Source organism: Siphateles boraxobius, unplaced genomic scaffold (genome assembly GCF_051911475.1).
Source record: "Siphateles boraxobius isolate OS27281-9 unplaced genomic scaffold, OSU_SipBor_1 13, whole genome shotgun sequence".
Lineage (NCBI taxonomy): Eukaryota > Metazoa > Chordata > Actinopteri > Cypriniformes > Leuciscidae > Siphateles > Siphateles boraxobius.
Window position 1 is genome coordinate 13,623,519 of NW_027508733.1, and position 20,279 is coordinate 13,643,797.

At 41.9% G+C, this 20,279-nt stretch overlaps 1 protein-coding gene and 1 long non-coding RNA gene across 5 annotated transcripts; both read left to right on the plus strand.

The window, feature by feature from the left end:
* Nucleotides 1-10,008: 10,008 nt before the first annotated feature.
* Nucleotides 10,009-20,279, plus strand: strip1 (striatin interacting protein 1). 4 transcript variants are annotated; one of them, XM_077225526.1, is made up of 21 exons: nt 10,009-10,177; nt 12,103-12,172; nt 12,296-12,370; nt 12,534-12,668; nt 12,776-12,896; nt 12,973-13,041; nt 13,529-13,635; nt 13,748-13,875; nt 14,822-15,004; nt 15,089-15,309; nt 15,392-15,457; nt 15,533-15,596; nt 16,530-16,601; nt 16,685-16,759; nt 16,842-16,939; nt 18,272-18,398; nt 18,693-18,793; nt 18,968-19,034; nt 19,113-19,217; nt 19,317-19,521; nt 19,645-20,279. In XM_077225526.1, the coding sequence occupies exons 1-21, from the start codon at nt 10,073-10,075 to the stop codon at nt 19,893-19,895; spliced, it is 2,445 nt and encodes an 814-aa protein (XP_077081641.1). In that variant the 5' UTR covers nt 10,009-10,072; the 3' UTR covers nt 19,896-20,279. The 4 variants fall into 4 exon arrangements, with proteins under 4 accessions (XP_077081641.1, XP_077081643.1, XP_077081644.1 ...); XM_077225528.1 differs by having other exon boundaries at nt 12,979-13,041; XM_077225529.1 differs by having other exon boundaries at nt 12,979-13,041; nt 19,648-20,279.
* Nucleotides 16,946-17,241, plus strand: LOC143735513 (uncharacterized). The gene is made up of 2 exons (XR_013203204.1): nt 16,946-17,105; nt 17,138-17,241. It is a non-coding gene; the product is annotated as an uncharacterized LOC143735513 (long non-coding RNA).

Consider the following 20,279-nt stretch of genomic DNA (forward strand, 5'->3'; position numbering starts at 1 on the left):
CTTTCCCGGGACGATTGGTTTTTGGGTGAGGCCGCCGACGCGTCCACGGCAAACCCCAATATCTTTCCTCCCGGACGTGCATGATGAGTTCACGGGTCCTCTCGTTGGTCTCATCCGCCTTTCCTCCCCTCAGGGGCCGCTGCCCATGGGTACACTGGGGTTCCCCCGGTTGAACGCTCTGTTGCCATGCTACTGTGTCCTCAGAGTGCTTCCCGGCGCAATCCTAAGCACCCGTCCAAGCCTGTAGTTCTTTTCGTCACAGTAATCTGTGGCGAAATCCTATAGTGCCACAGGACAGGCAGCTGCCTCACTGCATCCCATGACCGTTCTGCTGGTCTACCTGACCCAGACGCTCATGGACATGCAGGAGGGCGGGACTGACCCGAGGCTCTTCAGTGAGCTGCGCGCCGCCACTGACCTTGCTCTCCGAGCGACGAAAGTGGCCGTACGCTCTCGGAGTCAGGTGATGTTCACCAGTTTGGGGCTGACCGGTCTGATGTGCAAGATGTCGGGCGGACCCGTCTGCTCGACACCCCCATCTCCCAGGTCGGCCTCTTCGGCGGTGCGGTTGAGTGCTTCTGCCCACAGTTCTCAACCGCCCGTGAGCAGATTGAGGTTATTCTGCCCGACGGCCCCGCCGTCCGCTCAGATCCCTCAGTCTGCCCACCGCCGAAGGCTCCCTCCCACGGTTCCAACCCCGCCCGTTCACCCGGGCCTGGCTCTGGAAGACCGTAGGGGGATGCCACAGCCCTCTCCAGCCCCGCACCCCGCTAAACGCCGGGTTAAGCGGCACTTTTGAGATGGGCTGCTCAGAGATGAGACTCAGTTCTTTCCAGGAGTTGGTAGCAGGGCCACTCCTTTCCCCGGTGGAGGGCTGGGGAAGAATCCTTATTCAGGAAGAACTGACTCTCTCCTCTCTGAGCATACAGAGTTCTCGGACGACACAGAGCGCCGCCCACAAGCCGTGCTCTCCTCTTCCCCCTCTGCCCCAGAGGTGGTTGACACGGCGTGCCGTCCACGGACCGTTTCGCCCCTGTCCCCCTCTGTCGCCAGACCCCTGACAGAGCAGGCCCCCGTGGAACGCTGGTCCTTCCCTGGCCTCCTCTGTCAGGGTGCGGTTATGACCTTGCCCCCACACCGGGCCACTATGCCGCCCTCGTCTGGGCTGGTCATTTCGCTTCGCTGCACCACCGGGGGGACGTCTGTGGTTCTTCACTCCGCTGGCACAGTTGGGAGCCTGCACTAGAGCTCCCTCTGTTCCGCTGGGTCGTGCGAACCATCAGCTCGGCTATGCGATTCAGTTCGCACGGTCTCCTCCCGGCTTCACGGGAGTCCGCTCCACTTTCGTCGGTGGCTATGCCCCTATCATGAGAGCGGAGGTTGCTCCCTACTGGCGAAGGGTGCGATTGAGACTGTCCCTCCAGCCGAGATGAGGTCCGGGTTAACAGTCCCTACCTCATTGTCCCGGAGAAGTCTGGTGGGTTACGGCCAATCCTGGACCTATGCATCTGAACCGCTCCCTTCTCAGGCTTCCGTTCAAGATGCTCCTGGCCAAACGCATTTCTGGATGTGTGCGGCCACAGGATTAGTTTGCAGCGATCGACCTGAAGGACGCCTACTCTTATGTCTCCGTTCTCCTTCGACTCAGACCGTACCTACGTTCTGCTGTCAGGGCGCGCGCATGTCAGTACGCTGTTCTCCCATTCGGGCTAGCCCTGTCTCCTCGCGCCTTCACAAGGTTGTTGAGGCAGCCCTTGTTCCTCCATGGGAACACGGGGTTCGCATCCTGAACTATCTCGGTGACTGGCTGTCTTAAGCTCACTCCTGAGACCAGGTTTGTGAATACAGGGACCCAGTGCTCCGGCACCTAGCTCGTCTGGGCCTTCGGGTCAACTGGGAAAGGAGTAAACTTTGCCCCGTGCAGGGGAGCTCTTTTCTCGGCATGGACTTGGTCGCCTTCTCCACTCAGCCATTAAACAAGAGTGCGGTCCCACTGAAATTGTTTCAGAGGCTCCTGGGGCATATGGCATCTGCAGCTGCGGCAACGCCGCTCGGATTGCTTCATATGAGACCGCTTCAGCTGTGGCTTCGCGATCGAGTCCCGAGGTGGGCATGGCATCATGGCACGCTCCGAGTTACAGTAACTCCGACCTGTCGTCAGACCTTCACCCCGTGGTGGAACCTCAGTTTCTACGGGCCGGTGTTCCCCTAGAACGAGTTTCCAGGCATGTTGTTGTCTCCACAGATGCCTCTTCCACGGGCTGAGGCGCCATGTGCAACGGACATGCTGCCGCGGGCTCCTGGACAGGACCCCAGCGCCTTCTGCTTGTCAATTGCCTCGAGTTGCTGGCAGTACGCCTTGCCCTGCACCGTTTCCTCACGTTGCTCAGGGGTCAACACGTACTAGTCCGTTCAGACAATACCGCGACTGTAGCGTACATCAACCGTCAGGGTGGTCCCGCCGTATGTCGTAACTCGCACGCCACCTCCTCTTATGGAGTCAGAAGCACCTGAGGTCCCTTCGTGCTATCTACATTCCGGGAGATCGGAACTTTGCAGCCGACGAGCTGTCACGGTTACGGCCCATCTCCGGTGAATGGAGACTCCATCCCCAGTCGGTTCAGCTGATTTGGGACCAGTTCGGGGACGCACAGATAGATCTGTTTGCCTCTCACGACTCGACCCATTGCGCCCTGTTCTATTCCCTGACTGAGGGCTCTCTCGGCACGGATGCACTGGCGCACAGCTGGCCGCGGGGCCTACGCAAATATGCGTTTCCCCCAGTGAGCCTTCTCGCACAGACCTTGTGCAAGATCAAGGAGGACGAGGAGCAGCTCATTCTGGTTGCGCCGTATTGGCCCACCCGGACCTGGTTCTCCGAACTGGTACTCCTCGCGACAGCACCTCCTTGGCCAATTCCTCTGAGGAAGGATCTCCTTTCTCAGAGACGGGGCACCCTTTGGCACCCTCGACCCGATCTCTGGAGGCTCCACGTGTGGCTCCTGGACGGGACGAGGCAGGTTTGAGTACCCTGCCACCAGCGGTGGCGGCTACCATCACTTCCGCTAGAGCATCGTCCACGAGACATGTCTATGCGTTGAAGTGGAACCTCTTCGTCAACTGGTGCTCTTCTCGTCGAGAAGACCCCAGGAGATGCTCGATCTCTGTCGTGCTTTCCTTCCTGCAAGATGGGTTGGAGCGAAGGCTGTCTCCCTCCACCCTGAAGGTGTATGTGGCCGCTATCGCCGCATATCACGAAGCAGTTCAAGGTAAGTCTCTGGGGAAGCACGACCTGATCGTCAGGTTCCTGAGAGGAGCGAGGAGACTGAATCCTCCTCGCCCTCCTCTCGTTCCCTCTTGGGACCTCTCAGTGGTCTTAAATGCCCTGCAGAGGGCTCCCTTTGAGCCTCTGCAACCAGTTGAGCTTAAGTTCCTATCTATGAAGACAGCGCTCCTGGTTGCATTGGCCTCCATCAAGAGGGTAGGGGACCTGCACGCATTCTCCGTTGACGAAGCGTGCCTGGAATTCGGGCCCGGTCACTCTCACGTGATCCTGAGACCCCGGCCTGGATATGTGCCCAAGGTTCCCACCACTCCCTTCCGGGACCAGGTGGTGGACCTGCAAGCGCTGCCCCGGGAGGAGGCAGACCCAGCCTTGGCACTGCTCTGTCCAGTACGCACTCTCCGCGCTTACGTAGACAGAACGCAGTGTTTCAGGACCTCAGACCAGCTCTTTGTCTGTTATGGTGGGAGACTGAAGGGAAAGGCTCTCTCAAAGCAGAGGTTGTCTCACTGGATAGTGGACGCCATTGCTTTGGCTTACCAACAGCAAGGCCGACCGTGCCCCCTTGGTGTGACAGCCCACTCCACTCGGAGTGTGGCTTCCTCTTGGGCTCTAGCACATGGCGCCTCGCTGGCAGACATTTGTAGAGCTGCAGGCTGGGCGACACCCAACACATTCGCCAGATTCTATAATCTCCGAGTGGAGCCTGTGTCCTCTCGTACTGGACCCTCTCAGGTGTCTTCGCTTGCTCGCCATTCCACTCCACGGACTGGATACGTGCGATTATTCCTCAGGTGAGCCTTCCTCTTTGAAGCCCTGAGTTCCTCCTGCACTGTTGACGCTGGCGCCAGTGTCTATTGCCTGGGCGTCGGCTAGGTGCCTCCTTGTGCATGGTTCCTCCCTGAGTAACCCCCACATGTGTATTTCCACTGTAAGCCTCCTTGAGCATGTGTCTTTCCCTTGGCAAACCATCTTGCCCTCCTGGAGTTGAAAGTTGCCACCCCTCGGGCTGGTCACTTCAGTGTTCCTCCATATGTAGCCCTCCGGCCATATGTGTATCTTAAGTCCTCCCTACGGGTAGGCATGCTGCGGCATATCTCCTCTGAGATATGCTTCCCAGTGTACCTTGGTATTCCTGTGTTAAGTAGGACTCCTTCGTCTGTGCCAGTATCACGACAGGGGGATCAGACTTTCGCAGGGCACTGGAAGACAGCTGTGAAGGTGGCGTGATTTCACGGGGACCCCCATTCGTCATCATCCGACGTAACTCGGAGTGACTACGAAAGGGAACGTCTCGGTTACGTATGTAACCCTCGTTCCCTGAGTAGGGAACGGAGACGTTACGTCTCCCTGCCACTTCCGCTGTACCGCTGGGCAGACGCCTGAGTTCAGTCTCGGCTCCTCAGCGAAGACATACCTGCATGTTGCCGGCGTCCTCCTTTATACCCACGCGGTGGGGCGGAGATACGCTATGCAAATTCCGCAGACCCATGGCATTTCATCGCCATTGGCTCGTTTTGTAATACTCGAAGTCGATAGGTGTTCTAAGCGAAACCCCCATTCGTCGTCATCCGACGTAACGTCTCCGTTCCCTACTCAGGGAACGAGGGTTACATACGTAACCGAGACGTTTTTCACCATAAATCAAAACAAACCAAAAAGTTCACAAAGAAAATTAAGCCTATTTTGAGGACCATTAAGATTTTAAAAATAATAAAGCACATTTTCTTTACAATTCTCATTACCGTAATGAAAAAAAAACATTTGTTCTCAGTACCGTAATGTGGAAAAAAATTCTAATTTTAGCAAGTTATACTACCTTAATTTATGATTATTTAAATGTATTTTACTGTAATCAGTAAAAACACATGAAAATAATATAACAACCCAAAAAAATCCAGTGTTCCTACAAATACCCTTCATTAAAAAAAAATGTAGTCATTACTATAATGTGGAAAAAATCCTAATTTTAGCCATTGTAATACTCCCTTAATTTGTGATTATTTAAATATTTATTTACTGTAATTCAGTAAAAAAACAAATTCATGAAAATAATGTTGCGATGCAAAATATCCACAGTGTTCTTACAAATACCTTTCATTTTCTTCTTATAATATTTTTTCCGGGTTTTTTTTCTATTTTGGGGGATTTCTCGTGAGACTCGCCCGCGCACGTCCTTTAGCATTCAGTATGGGTTTTACTATACATGTTCTACTGATTCTGTCTTTAGAAAGGCACTCAAATGGTTTTAAAATCTTTGATGTAAATATGGTTATTCCACACTGAGTTGATCTAGTTCAGTGTGTTTTAATGAAATGGAATGCAAGCTGAAGTATCGCTGTCCTGCTGCATGCTGGGGAAAAAATGATAACTGCTATTAAACTTAATAATGATTTCAGGACATTTACTGGAAAGACACTCGACCCTTACAGCCATTTGATGGACCAATTTTATGTTCTCATTGAGTTCATAGATGCTACCGAAGGGTCAATATGTATTTAGTTTTATTTAGTTTAAAAGATACGTTATGTATATTGCTTGCGAAATGTATCGAGTGTGAATTTTGAGACGCTTTCATGCTTTTATTGAGATGTTTTGGTTTTTATCGCAGATGTTTTGTTGCTTTTCATTGATTATCTATAACAAAGGTCAATCTAGACAAAAAATGAGTTGGTGGTACTTCATCTTTTAATGTGGCCACACTTCCAAAGCAACTGTACTTCCAAATGAATCAGACTGGGCCGAGATTCTGAAAGGGTTTCGCTTGACGTGTTTCGTATCGTAATGGCTTGAGCAATACTTTGAATTATGTCAACTACGCTAAAATGCAAGTGAGCGCTACTGAATTAGTGTAAGGAGAGCATGAAATCACTATTGAGCCGCTTTCTTTGGATGACTTTGATTCAGGCTTGTCTTTGAATATCGGCTTAATGTTTGTATGTGAGCTATGAGTGTTCTAACGGAATTATTTAATGCCAATAAGAGTATTTATTACTATTGTCTTTATGTAAAATTATCTCAGTGTTACATTGAATTTAATTATGTGAATAGGAATGTTTTAAGTATTTTTTTTGTTTGTTTTTTGGTTTTGTTTCGTTTTTCTGCAGATGTTTGTACACTTTGTGAAAGGGTTTTTCTTCCCTTTCTGCGGTCTTCCATATCACTTCATTTTGTACAGATGGCACAAATCTATCAAGAAAGGCTAACTTTGTATCATATTGTGTCATTCACTTCTGGGAGAGGTTTATAAGAGAATTGGTGAGATAAAGACATTCATATTTTTCACGTCAACTTGGTATGGATTTTTATTTTTTACTCCAGAATTATGTATTTGATCATGAAAAAGAACAGCATGTTTTTTATTATAGCAGTAAAACAATAGCAAGTAATCATATTTTATGATTACTTCCTGTGGTGTTCTAGGCTTGAGGCTTTACTCAGCTGCTTCCTGGCCCTGTAAAGCATTTTTTTATTATTAATATATTTATTTTCATATTTTAACTTATTTGTACATTAAATTTAAGTTTTTTTTATTTATTTAGATTTTAGATATTTCTATATGTAATTCCTCTTTAAGTATTTAGTTTATGTTCTTTATATATTTTTACTTACATTTTTAGATATTCTTATTAATTTATTAATTAATTATTCATTCATTATTTCTGTATTTGGGTAGTTGACAAATAAAATGTCAACAATCTTTTTTGACAAAAATATTTTGTTCAAATTTGTAATGGAAAGTCTATATTTTAAGTTCTTTGGCAGTTGTGGTTCAGTGATCTGACAAATTCATTTTTATATGTAAAAATATGCAATGTAGTCTTTGAAGTGAAGGTGCCAGGTGCTAACTTATGCCATTTTGTTAACACCATGCTCCCCCAGCAAACCAGAATGCTCAAAATGATTCACAAGCCGAAAGAGTTTCTGAGTGGCTATGACCGTTTTTCCCTATAAAGCTTTGAAAGGAAAACCATGACAAAGAATCATCACTCACAGCTTCCTCAACCTGACGCTTGTAGGCCTTCACTTTCAGCTGGAGCTTGACGGTCAGATCCTGCAGTCTGGTCACATCCTTCTTCTTGTCTTCCTCTGTCTGTAAAGTTGAAATGGTTTAAAATCCCATCCAACACTGTAAATTGTTCAATCTTTTGATTCCACTGTACAGATTGGAAGTACCTGGTATGTGAGCTCCTTCACTCTTCTCTCATACTTGCGCACACCTTTAACAGCGTCAGCATCACATCTCCGTTCAGCTTCAACTTCAGCCTCCAATTCACACACCTTTAATAACGTAAGTCCACTTCACTAATTGACTGGATATTGGGTTTTGGTAGAGTTGCACGACTGAGTCGTTCAGTTGGTCCTTGTTTTTGTCCAACCAGCCAACAGTGTTGTAGTCCACAGTGTCAGTGTAGCTTTGCCTTACATATGGAAATCTTGGACTTCTGGAATGCTTGGGTTTAGCCCAGATGCTGATCATGGAGCTTGTTTTTGCAGCTTTTGTCTGTAGCCGCACTCCTGCTCAAGGATGGAAAAGACGTCCATTAGCTGCTCGAGAAATAATCACACTCACATAAAAGCAAAAGGTAAATTTAAACATTATGTGAATTATTCATTTTACTCAAATTAAAATCTCAATCAGTTCAATAAAGGGAGCCATGTCCATACCAAAGTCAATGAACTCCCATTCAATGCCTTCTTTCTTGTACTCCTCTTGCTCCAGTACAGTTACAGTGCTGATCGTCAATAAGATACAACATCAGTTTACATGGGGAATCACACAATTTTGCGGTAAAAGGCCGTTAATAGCCGTCCAAACACAGCCCAGACGTCTAAAATAAGGCAAAATTTGGGCTGTCAGTGAAATTTTAATAGACTTCTAAAATATAGCTCTAAAATCTATTCTTGGGTGTGGTTTAGACGTCTATTAAATTTTCACTGACAGCCCAAATTTTGCCTTGTTTTAGACATCTGGGCTGTGGAGGGCTATAAGATGTCTTTTAAATGCAAAATTGCCTCTCTCTGCTTGAACTTTATGTTCCCATGAAGCAACATAACTCCTGTCAGCTTGTTGATGCTTATTTTCTTTTCAGTGGTAAATCCCAGATTATCAATAACAGTCTGTTTTTATACCAACAAAATAAACAGACATTAGGGTAGCATCTGTATTATCTAATGCAGTGTTTGTTTTTATTAAATATGGATTTCTGCTCTTAATTATTGACTTGAATAAAGAATAATAATGCAGTTGTCCACATACATCTGTGGCAATGAATGTCTCTGATAGTACTCTTGACAGGGATTTCACCCTGCTGACCATTGGATAGTCATAAGGGTTGGTGGTGATAAGCAGAGCCTCTATAATATGTCAAATTCACTGTTAAATGCTTTCCAAGACTTTACAGTACTGTTTCCGTGAGTTTTGCTTGTCTGTAAGCTTACACATTTACAGGTTTTTCTTTTCTCAGTCTTTTTCTTCCAGATATTTATTTATTTATGTATATTTCTTTTGTCCAGAATCATTACCTAATACCAGGCTAAAGCAGTACCCAGTAGCAAACTGTGTTTTTGGTTGCATTAAAGCTTCTGCGTCATTTATTTACCTGACCATCAACTGGTTTTGAAGTAAGTGGTTGGAGTTTATTAATATTTTCTTTTTTCCCCCATCAGCCCAGCAAACAAATTTAGGTTCTGGGAACGTTAGTTTTTGGTTCCCAGAACGTTCCTAGAACTTTCCCTTAACGTTAGGGGAACGTTCCCGGAACGTTTTCCTTACGTTATAAAAATGGAACCTAAAAATAACCTACATGGAACGTTCCTGTAACGTTCTTGTTTGGTTCCCAAAAAAATAACCTCATGGGACCATTCGGGAACGTTAGGGGCACGTTCTGTGTTTGCTGGGAGTAACTTAAATTTTTAGGTAAAGTTAAAGGCTATTTTAGACTCATCAGACGTTTCTTGTGAGTGGCTTGTGATCAGTCATGAGCTGGTAAGATGGTCCTCTCAGCAGACTACTGGAATAGTATTTTTGACTTTTCCAGCAGATCTTTGACATATAACATTGACTTTGAATATGCAGTTAAGGTCACCCCAACTAAAAAAGCACATAAACAGCATGAGTCACAAGTTTCAATAACAGCTGAAGCCAGTTTCCAGTGGATCCAAAGTGAATCCTAATGAATTTACCCTAAGGAGAAGGAAATGATTCAGAACTTTTTTGCAGAGGTTTAATGAAATGCAGAAATTATTTCATATGACCTCATATACTTACAAAACAATGCCTCACAGTCTTTGCATTACCATAAGCCTCCTGCAGGGTTGGCAGCAGTGATTTGACACTCTAGCGAGGATCCTCATTGCTGCCAACCCTCTGCCGGAGGCTTATGGTAATGCAAACACTGTGAGGATCAAATTATTGCGATAAAAGTCATGTAGAATAGACCCTGACAGTATTTTCTTCAGCTCTTCAGCTTTCACTCAATATGGCTGGAATGATAACCTATTTGTGAACACCGATTGTTTCACACATCAAATGTTTTACCTTGAAGGGATATCCTGTCCCCTAAAATATTTAGCAAAATTTCTGCGTGAATAAAACATGTTTAACTAACAATAATTATTTTTTTTAAATCAAGGAAATTAGCTACTAAAGTCTGAGTCTGTAACCGCCTAAAAAACCTCACGCCCGTGGTCACTTCATAGACTGTAAAAAATACGCCATAGGATGTAGCATCGCGAGATGTGTGCAAGTAGCGCGAGAGGTGAGCGGGAGCAGGAAGTGCATTGAAGATGGAGGGTGTCGGATTATGTGCTAACAACAAACAGAAACAAAATCAAATGTTACCGAACAAAATGCGAGGAGAGTTTACCAGAAACCAGAGGAAAGACTCTGAGGTAAGAGTCAAACGAAGCTGTTTAAATGCCTATGATTTGTATTTTTGCAGTTTAATGTTTGTTTTGACAGAGATGTTAGCATAAACATCAGAAATTCCAAGAATAAAATGTATTAAGTGATTAAACAACGCTAAGTAAATAAACAAAAGTTGATAATATGAAAAGTCCCAAATGTAAAAATGTAAGTATTCATGAACAACGTTTAGTAATTATCTCGTTAATGAAACAGTTATTTTTGAATATTCATGGAACCACTAACTTATTATTATTATTATTATTATTATTATTATTCATTAATCAACAAACACGTTAACGAAAAAAAACATTGAATTGATTGAGAAATGTAATTAACATTGCCCATGAATGATTCTTTGTGAAGTCCATCTCTTCTCGTGTTGATTCTGATCGGTTATTGAACACCATATAATCAGCTGATTGACTGATGAACATTAATATCGGCCTGTCTGCCCTTGTGAAAAAGTAGACTTTACCATACCTTACTTTTAAAAATAGCACTTATTACGGAACTAATATAATTTAAAAGGATATATACCTGAGTGCGAAATAAACGTAATGTTTTTCACACTTAAGTGCATATTATTTGCAATTAGATTTAAACGTATTATTGTAAGAGGTTTTTTTTTATCATGCTTAAATAAGTAGGCTACGTCTTTGATTATGCAATTTCGTAATTCTGTCGTCTTTGAAATATAAAAGTTAGGTGTACTGCTGAATGTACTGACAAACATTTATGTTTATTTATACATATATAATGTGTGTGTATATATATATATATATACACCATATTTTAGTATACATACTAAAACATACTATAATGTAATTTTCTTTGAAAGTTGCATGTCGTGTATTTGTATTTAAATATATTAAAATTACAAGTTTTTAATGATGAAGTTGCAATTTGGTGCATTTGAAATATATTAACTTTAAATGCAATATCAAATAACATTGTGTTAGTCAATGCATTAAAATAAGTTTACTTGAAAGCACAACAAAAGATTATTAAATCATTTAAAATGTCTTTAAAATATGTGTTAGTCATGAAAGTGTACCTCAAGTTTACTTGAGTATTGCAAGAAGTAAAACATTTTTAAATATACTTTTAAGATTTGAAAAATCCCTTACAAGTGCACATTCCATAAAGTTAAGTGCAATTCTTTTTCATAACTCATTTTAAACAAGGCCGCATTTACACTGCAGGTCTTGATGCCCAATTCTGATTGGTTGACTATATCTGATTTGTTTGTTTATTTTGTTTTTTTGAAACATCATCTTCAACTCGCATAAATTTGACCCATATCCGATAATATCTGAATTTACACTATACACTTGGGAAAACAACCCAAGGTTCTGACCCGGAAAATCTTAGGCCGAAAAGGGAGTTAAAAATGGTGCAAATTGCAATGGACGCAGATGAAATGACAAGCTTTTGCTTTCCGCACCATCTTTAAAGGTCAGCAAAACATTGGTCTCTTAAGGGATTTGATCATTCGTCCTCCATTGCGCCATTGATGATAGTCATTTGTTTGCACCTGAGTAGACATCATTCGCCACCATAGCTGTTTTTTAATGACGTATGACATTGGACAGGAATATCCAACATTGGTGACATTGGTCACGTGGACAGGAATATCCGATCTGTCTGCTTACAGGACTGACGCAAATGCACATATCCGATTTATAGGACTGAAACCAATCTGAGAATATCTGAGAATACCATGTGCTTTTTTCCTGCTTACACGTTTGAGGTCATATCCAATATGTGTCACATGGGAGGGAAAAAAAATTAGGGCACTTGATCCATGTAATGTGAATGCGGCCTGTTCTGTCTGTCCTTAAATGTTGTGACTCAATTGTCAATTGAATCAGAATTGGACAGTTACACTGACTCAATGTTTGTGTCTCAGGGTTTATCAGAAACTCCTGATTTGGAGTTTGAATATTCAGATGCAGATAAATGGACAATCGAACTGTCAGGTGAGAGTTCATTCATTTGGTTTACTGCTCATTTCTTCTGTACTAACATCATATTAAACTTTCAGCCTTCCGTAACCAACTGCGACTACAATAATGCATTTTCCTCTTTTAAACTGTTTGTAGAGTTGTACAGTTACACAGAGGGACCAGAGTTTCTACTCAACAGAAAGTGCTTCGAAGAAGATTTCCACACTCATAGTAAGTACTGATCTAATTATTTTTCACTCGATTGTTTCAAAGTTATACAAACTCACATTTCATTATTGAAATGCTTTTGTTTGTGCATCTAAGATGCAAATTCTTGGCTTTTGCAAGATGATGAGTAAGTCACAAAAGAGCAAATGTTTATGTGCTTTTGCAGTGCCCGATCAGAAATGGACCGAACTGGATTTGGTACAGCACAAAACTCATGCCATGCGTCTGCTGGACGGACTGGACGTGATTGGCCGAGAACGCAGATTAAAAGTTGCCAGAGCCATCTTGTACATGGCTCAAGGTAAAGTACATGGCTCATTATATATGCACTGATTTGATTGGAAACACCCTTGAGTCTCGTGTTAATAAGCTCTGACTCGGATTGATGGTGTGTGGGGTTTTTTTCAGGTACATTTGGTGAGTGTTCTTCAGAACTGGAGGTGCAGCACTGGATTAGGTATAACGTCTTCTTGCTGTTGGATGTGGGAGCGTTCACTGCGCTAATGGAGCTGCTCAACATGGAGATCGAGTGAGATGAACTGCACATGCAAACATTCATATTTCACATGTGAAAACTTAAATAACTCTTGTTAAATGTCTCTCAGTAACAGTGCAGCGTGCAGCAGTGCGGTCAGGAAACCCGCCATCTCCCTGGCCGACAGCACTGACCTCAGGTACAACACCACACATTACATGAATTTAGTATACTTTGGCCATCCACGCACTTTCCATGTGACTTTTATGAGATAACGCAAATCCATGTCCCCTTAGGGGCTCTGTAAATATATGTGTTTTGTGTTTGAAGGTCTTTTTGTTTTGGTCTGTGTGATCCCGCCCACTAGAAATTTAGCCAATAGTATTTCGACACACCGGGTTGCCAGTTAGTAGAAACAGCCATTACTGCCAACAAACGAACTGGGTCAGAGATCGCAGTTTCTACTTTCCCTAAATAGCCTCAGCAATAAAAACATTGCAAATAAATTAACTGATCAACTTAGGCTCATCACTTTCCATTGTCAATCACGCTCGTGGAAACAGATGTCTAATATTTAGAATTTGGACTGCAGTACCCATTTTATCGGCTAGCTGTCAATATTACATACTGCACCTTTAAGACGCACTTATAGTCCTCCATAACCCTGTGCATGCTTGTGTTTTCAGGGTGTTGCTGAACATCATGTATCTGATAGTGGAGACCATCCAGCGTGAAGAACCCACAGACAGTCCAGAATGGAGAACCATTAGAGAAACCTTCAAATCTGAGCTTGGTCAGTGTTAGTTTGACAAAGATTATCTGAAAAATGACTGTTTATTTGAAGATGCACGTTGAGTATGGAAGAGTAGAAATGTTATGAATGTTCCTGTAACTCTTCCTGGCAGGGTCTCCTCTCTATAACCATGAGCCCGTCTCCGTCATGCTGTTCGGGATGGTGACCAAGTTCTGCAGTGGCCACGCGCCCCATTTCCCCATGAAGAAAGTCCTGCTGCTGCTCTGGAAGACCATCCTGGTGAGAATGACGGACTTCTTAACTTTAATTTTGGGTTTAGACAGATTCTTGTGTTTGTTAAAGCTGGGAATTGATCCCAAAATAATTTCAAGTCATGAATCGTTTCGAAAGGATGGAAAGCCTTTTTTAACAACCTTTTTTAACAGCCTTTAACAGCCTTTTTTCAGTTCAATAAAGCTAATTATTAAGTTGCCTTTCGGTCACTCGCTAATAGTGATGCAAAGTCTGATTCATTTCTGCGAACCACTTCTTTCGGATGGTTGAATCTGTTCAAAAACTATTGCAGCTGCTGACATTAAGAGATAACAGATTCTGATAATAAAAGGCCTACCTTTTAAAGTATTCTTTGAGCATTATGTAGTCCCAGTGAGATTAGGTGAACATGTTTCAAAAAAGTGAGGAATCGATTCTTGGAACATGGAAGTCAATTCAATAGATTTTGGAATTTAACAGCCCTAGTGTTTATGGTTTATGGTCTGTGTGTTTCCTGTCGCATCCCAGTTCACTCTGGGAATGTTCGAGCAGACTAATGACTTATTAACATAACGCAACCCTTTCTTCACACATCAATACCAGCTTTGAACTGAAAAAGTGTGATTATGAAATAAATAGTTTTGATATTTCTGATTGGATTAGGCAAGACCAATATTCAGTTTGACCAATTAAAATTTTGTCTGTTTGGTACATTTAACAAAAAACAAAAAATGAACATTATACTTTATTACTACACTTTTTGATTTGTACATGGTTTCAATGTTTCAGTTAAAATGGTTTTAAATGTCTTATGTCAACATGTTTCAAAAAATCTCTTAAAAAAAGTGAGGAATTTACTCCAGAACCACTGACAATTCCAGAACATGGAATTGAAGTCAATTCCAAAGATTTTGGAACCTAACTGCCCTAGTGTTTGTGGTTTATGGTCTGTATGTTTCCGGTCTCATCTCAGTTCACTCTGGGAGGGTTCGAGCAGCTGCAGGGCTGTAAGGTCAGTAGACGGGTGTCATTGGATCTCCCGCCGCTGCCGGAGGACAGTATCCGTGTGGTGCGGAGCATGAGAGCCGCGTCCCCGCCGGCATCCGCCTCTGACCTCATCGAGCAACAACAGAGACGTGCCCGGAGAGAACACAAGGTCACTGACGCATATATATTTGATGGAAACCTGTGGAGTGGAAAATAAAACGATAAAGTGAACCCTTTAAATCTATTCCTTCAGGCTCTTATAAAGCAGGACAATCTGGATGCGTTTAACGAGAAGGACCCATATAAAGCCGATGACTCCCGCGAAGACGAAGAGGAAAACGACGACAACGATAACTCTCTAGAGGCGGAGCCTTTCCCGCTGGAGCGCGATGAGGTCATGCCGCCGCCCATCCCGCACCCTCCCTCTGATAGGGCCTGTTTTCCCAAGGGCCTGCCGTGGGCTCCGAAAGTCAGGTAGAAACTCGACTTCATCCGTTTGATATGGTTTATCTGATGGTATTCTCAAATATAAGTTGGTGTCTGTTCATTTTAACAGGGAAAAAGATATTGAGAACTTCCTGGACTCCAGCAGGAGTAAATTCATCGGTTACACACTGGGAAAGTGAGTCTGTTGTATGCCACTCAATTGCTCATATCCTGTGAGCCTCAGTGATGCATGTTTGTGTTTTTGTTGCAGTGACACGGATACAGTGGTCGGATTGCCCAGACCGATACATGAAAGCATCAAAACTCTTAAACAGGTAATTAGCATCATCCATGACTTAACTTAACTCCACCCTTTCTTCACGCATCAATACTAGCTTTGAACTGAAAAAGTGTGATTATGAAATTAATAGTTTTATTAATTCTGATTGAATTAGGCAAGACTAATATTCAGTTTGACCAATTTAAAATTTGTCTTTTTGTTACATTTTAAATTTTTTTTAACATTATTATACTTTTTTTGTTATTACACTTTTTTTTTTTTTTACATGTTTTCAATGTTTCAGTTAAAATGGTTGTAAATGTCTTTTCATTTGTGATTTATTCAAAAAAAAATTTTTTTTAAATAAATAAATTGATCATTGATTCCTTTAAACAATAGTAAAAATATCAAATTAAAATTAAATTAATAATAAAATATTTGCAACCTATATTTTTTTTTTACTGCAAGTTGTTCTTGTGACAAAAAAAAAATCAACATTTTGGTCGTAAAATCGAACGCAAAAAAGACTAATGAAGAATTGTGTATTGTGAATATTATTATAAGTTGTAGTATTGTTGTTGTTATTTGCATTAATACAATTATCAACTAAATTTAATTAATACAATATTTGTAACTGTTCGTAATTTGTAAAAAATTTAATAAAGTGAACATTTTTATTGATCATAAATCAATTTAAATTTTGTATTAGTTAAAATTGTAAGATTAACAAATAACATTATTTGGTGGAAGAATTGTTTACTGTGATTTAATGATTATATTAATCATTATGTAACTTTATTGAACATCATTTTGTTACATTATTTCATCATTGTTGTTACCATTTTATAAAAACAGTAGCCTAAACCATTTCAACTATCTGTTGTTTGATTTTACACATCTTAACTGTAGTAAAATCACTCTTGTGGCTAAATGCTCTGAGATGCATCTGTAGATTCATTGTAACATTTAGTTTGTGTGTTTATTTCAGCACAAGTATGTGTCAATCGCTGAGGTCCAGATCGCTAAAGAAGAGGAGTATCAGAAGACCCCTCTCTCTGGCGTAAGTGACTGTACACTGATAGAACTGCAAAATGCCATCTGATGATGAGTTTAATAACCCTCTGTGTGTGTTTGTGTATTCAGGGTGAGGAGGAGCTGGAGTTGTGTTCCACAGAGCTCTTGTACCAGGGTATTTTACCCAGTTTACCACAGTATATGGTGAGAGTCTTACAGTTCACACACCAGTCGCATTGAATTTGAGCCGTTCTCATACTGACAGACCTTGTTTGTGTGTGTTCAGATCGCTCTGCTCAAGATCCTGTTGGCTGCTGCTCCCACATCCAAAGCCAAGACCGACTCCATCAACATCCTGGCGGACGTGCTGCCCGAGGAAATGCCGTAAGACACTGTTAAACGGCACAGTTGCAGATGTAGTTGTGCTTTCCGTGAATCAAACTTAATGATTCTTCACTGGAGCTTGAAAGCTTATGATGTAAATGAATCATACCACTGATGAACTGAGTCAAAGTGATTCTACAAACTGTGTGTGTCTGTCTGTCTGTCTGTCTGTCCGTGCGTCCGTGCGTGTGTTTAAAGTTGAATAGCTCAACTTGGTTGACATGGCAACAGTGAGTTCATGGCATCAGATGCTGTAAAAAATATCTCCTGGGTAATAAATATTCATGACATTCACTCTGAAATTATTGATTGTGATTTGTCAAATATGCGTGTACCTAAAATACTATTGTAGCTTTTATTAATATATTAAACTCTCTTATACGTAGATGTTCTTTTTACATTTAAATGTTTTAGTAATTTTGTTGTCTTTTTTTTATTATTTTATTTTATTAGTTAGAGATGAGACTGATACAAAAAATTTCCGCTGATACCGATTGCAGATTATTTAGAATGATATCTACTGATGCCAATAGTTTGATTTTCTTAAGGTTACTATAATATTACTATAATATTAGAGGTTTGTCACTATTTATTGTCACTATAATAATACTATAACACTATAATATTACTATTTATTTATTAGTTATTGTCATGTTAACTTGCTCTACATTCGACACGAGGGATTTTCTTCACACACAGTATTGCAGTCTGAACAGGTTTTTCCGCCTTTTGATTGACAGGATTTAATCGGCCCTAATCATTGGCTGTTAAACAATTGGCCGATAGTAAATAATTGCTTTTATCAACCGATACGGATTATTGGCCGATACATCAATGTATCTCTAATATAGATGGCTTTTTGATTGGTATATTGATACATTTATATGTATTTGATTGATATCTAAGATTTGATTGATATATTTATATATTTTGATCGATATTGATATCTAGTTTTTGATTGGGAGTTTCACACAAGGGCTGAAACTAAAATGTCACTAAGCTGTGTAATTGTATTTTTAACACTTTCCATAGACTTACTTACTTTACTAAAGGTGTTGTCACATTTACCGTTGCTCAGTGAATTTTCGTGGGTGAAATCTAGACATTCCAAAAGGAATCCATGTGATCCGAAAAGTTCAATTTCATCCGAATGTTGCTTATTTTCAAGTTTCAAGGTCACATGAATTCTATATACTGAACAACAGAAAGCTGATGGTTCTTACAACTACGCTATTGACAATAGACGATGGACTTTTTTGCCGCAATTTCACTAATGTGATCGTATCTTACTTGTGCATGGTTTGACACGGCCTGTCTGGTATCTCTTTCTAGCACTACGGTTCTTCAGAGTATGAAGTTGGGCGTAGATGTGAATCGCCATAAAGAAATCATTGTCAAAGCCATTTCAGCCATACTGCTGCTGCTACTGAAACACTTCAAGCTCAACCATGTCTATCAGGTACACAAACACATTGTTGAAGCTGTTTGTGACGAGCTTTCCTATATGTTGGTTTTACCCTAACCATAACCTACATCCAACTCGCACAAACCATCTGACATTATTATTTTATTATACAAAATGTGATTTGAGGTGTTTGTAAGCCTTTTATATATTGAGGTCCGGCTCACTTTTTCTCAGCTTGCACCATAGTAAAGATGATATTTTTGACTAGTGACACCATTTTGGGCTTCATAATTATAGTAAAACAGCTGCAAGTAAAAAGAGAATGTTGACGCAAGTTTTCTCCTGCAGTTTGAATACATGGCGCAGCATCTGGTGTTTGCCAACTGCATCCCGCTGATCCTGAAGTTCTTCAACCAGAACATCATGTCCTACATCACCGCTAAAAACAGGTAAAACTTCAAGTCAACCTTTGTTCATTTCAGGCTCACAAAACATCTGTTCATGCGTCAAAATGACTTGGAGCATGAAGATTGCATTACTTCTTTTCACTTGCTTTAACCAGTGTTAATTTTTCATGATGCTTTATGGGTAATGACATCTGTCATATCATATCTCTTCGGCAGTATCTCGGCTCTGGATTTCCCGCACTGTGTCGTTCACGAGCTTCCAGAGCTCACCGCTGAGAGTCTGGTGAGAAAAACACACCTGAATGTGTCTAATGCTCCTCTGAGCTAGTCTTTGATCAGTTTTGATGTGTTTTGATTTCAGGAAGCTGGTGATAATAATCAGTTCTGCTGGAGGAACTTGTTCTCCTGTATTAATCTGTTGCGCATCCTCAATAAACTCACCAAATGGAAGCACTCCAGGACCATGGTGAGACCCCACACAAATCAAGCATGCAAACCACGAACATCTAATGTTGCTGGAGAGAGCTATCCATTAGTGGTCAATTCAAATTTTGTTTATTTCTAGATGTTGGTAGTGTTCAAATCAGCTCCCATCCTGAAGAGAGCGCTGAAGGTCAAGCAGGCTATGATGCAGCTCTATGTGCTCAAGCTGCTCAAAGTCCAGACGAAGTATCTGGGGCGGCAATGGAGGAAAAGCAACATGAAAACCATGTCAGCGATATATCAGAAAGTGCGCCATCGCCTCAACGACGACTGGGCCTATGGAAACGGTGAGTAGGGGGAAGAAACTGGACTGGGATCTTCACTAAACAATTTGATGCGTCATTATTAAACCTGAAATTTTAGTAGCACTTGGGTGTCAGAATTAAACGTGCTCTCTGTTTCTCCGACAGCAGACCTGGACGCTCGCCCGTGGGATTTCCAAGCAGAAGAATGCGCCTTACGTGCCAACATTGAACGGTTCAACAGCCGACGCTATGACAAGAACCAGAGCAACCCAGAATTCCTCCCGGTGGACAACTGCCTGCAAAGTGTGCTGGGACAGCGGATCGACCTTCCAGAAGACTTCCAAATGAACTATGACCTCTGGCTAGAGCGTGAGGTCTTTTCCAAACCCATTTCCTGGGAAGAGCTCCTGCAGTGAACCCCTGCAGTGTTTCAGCACCTCTTCCCTACAGCAGTTGTGAAAATGACCATTACCAGAGTAAAACTCTTCCAACAACACTACGCTTCATAGAGTTCAAGAACAGGGACCATTTCCTGTGTGTCTGTTTGTGTAACATAACGGCTCGCCTGTAGTAAACTTGCGAATAATTATTATTATTTTTACTCTTAGGAAGGGAGCTTTGACAGATGTGCTAAGAGTTCATTTTTCTGTTCGTTTTTGCTGCTTTTGATTATTGATTCTCTATAACTGAATATTAAATCTGATCTTATTGTGAAAGACTGTATTTATCCTAGAGTGTTTTGATGTGTTTTTCATTGGCTCTGTAAACAATACTCAATGCAATACAACAGTCTTCTCTGT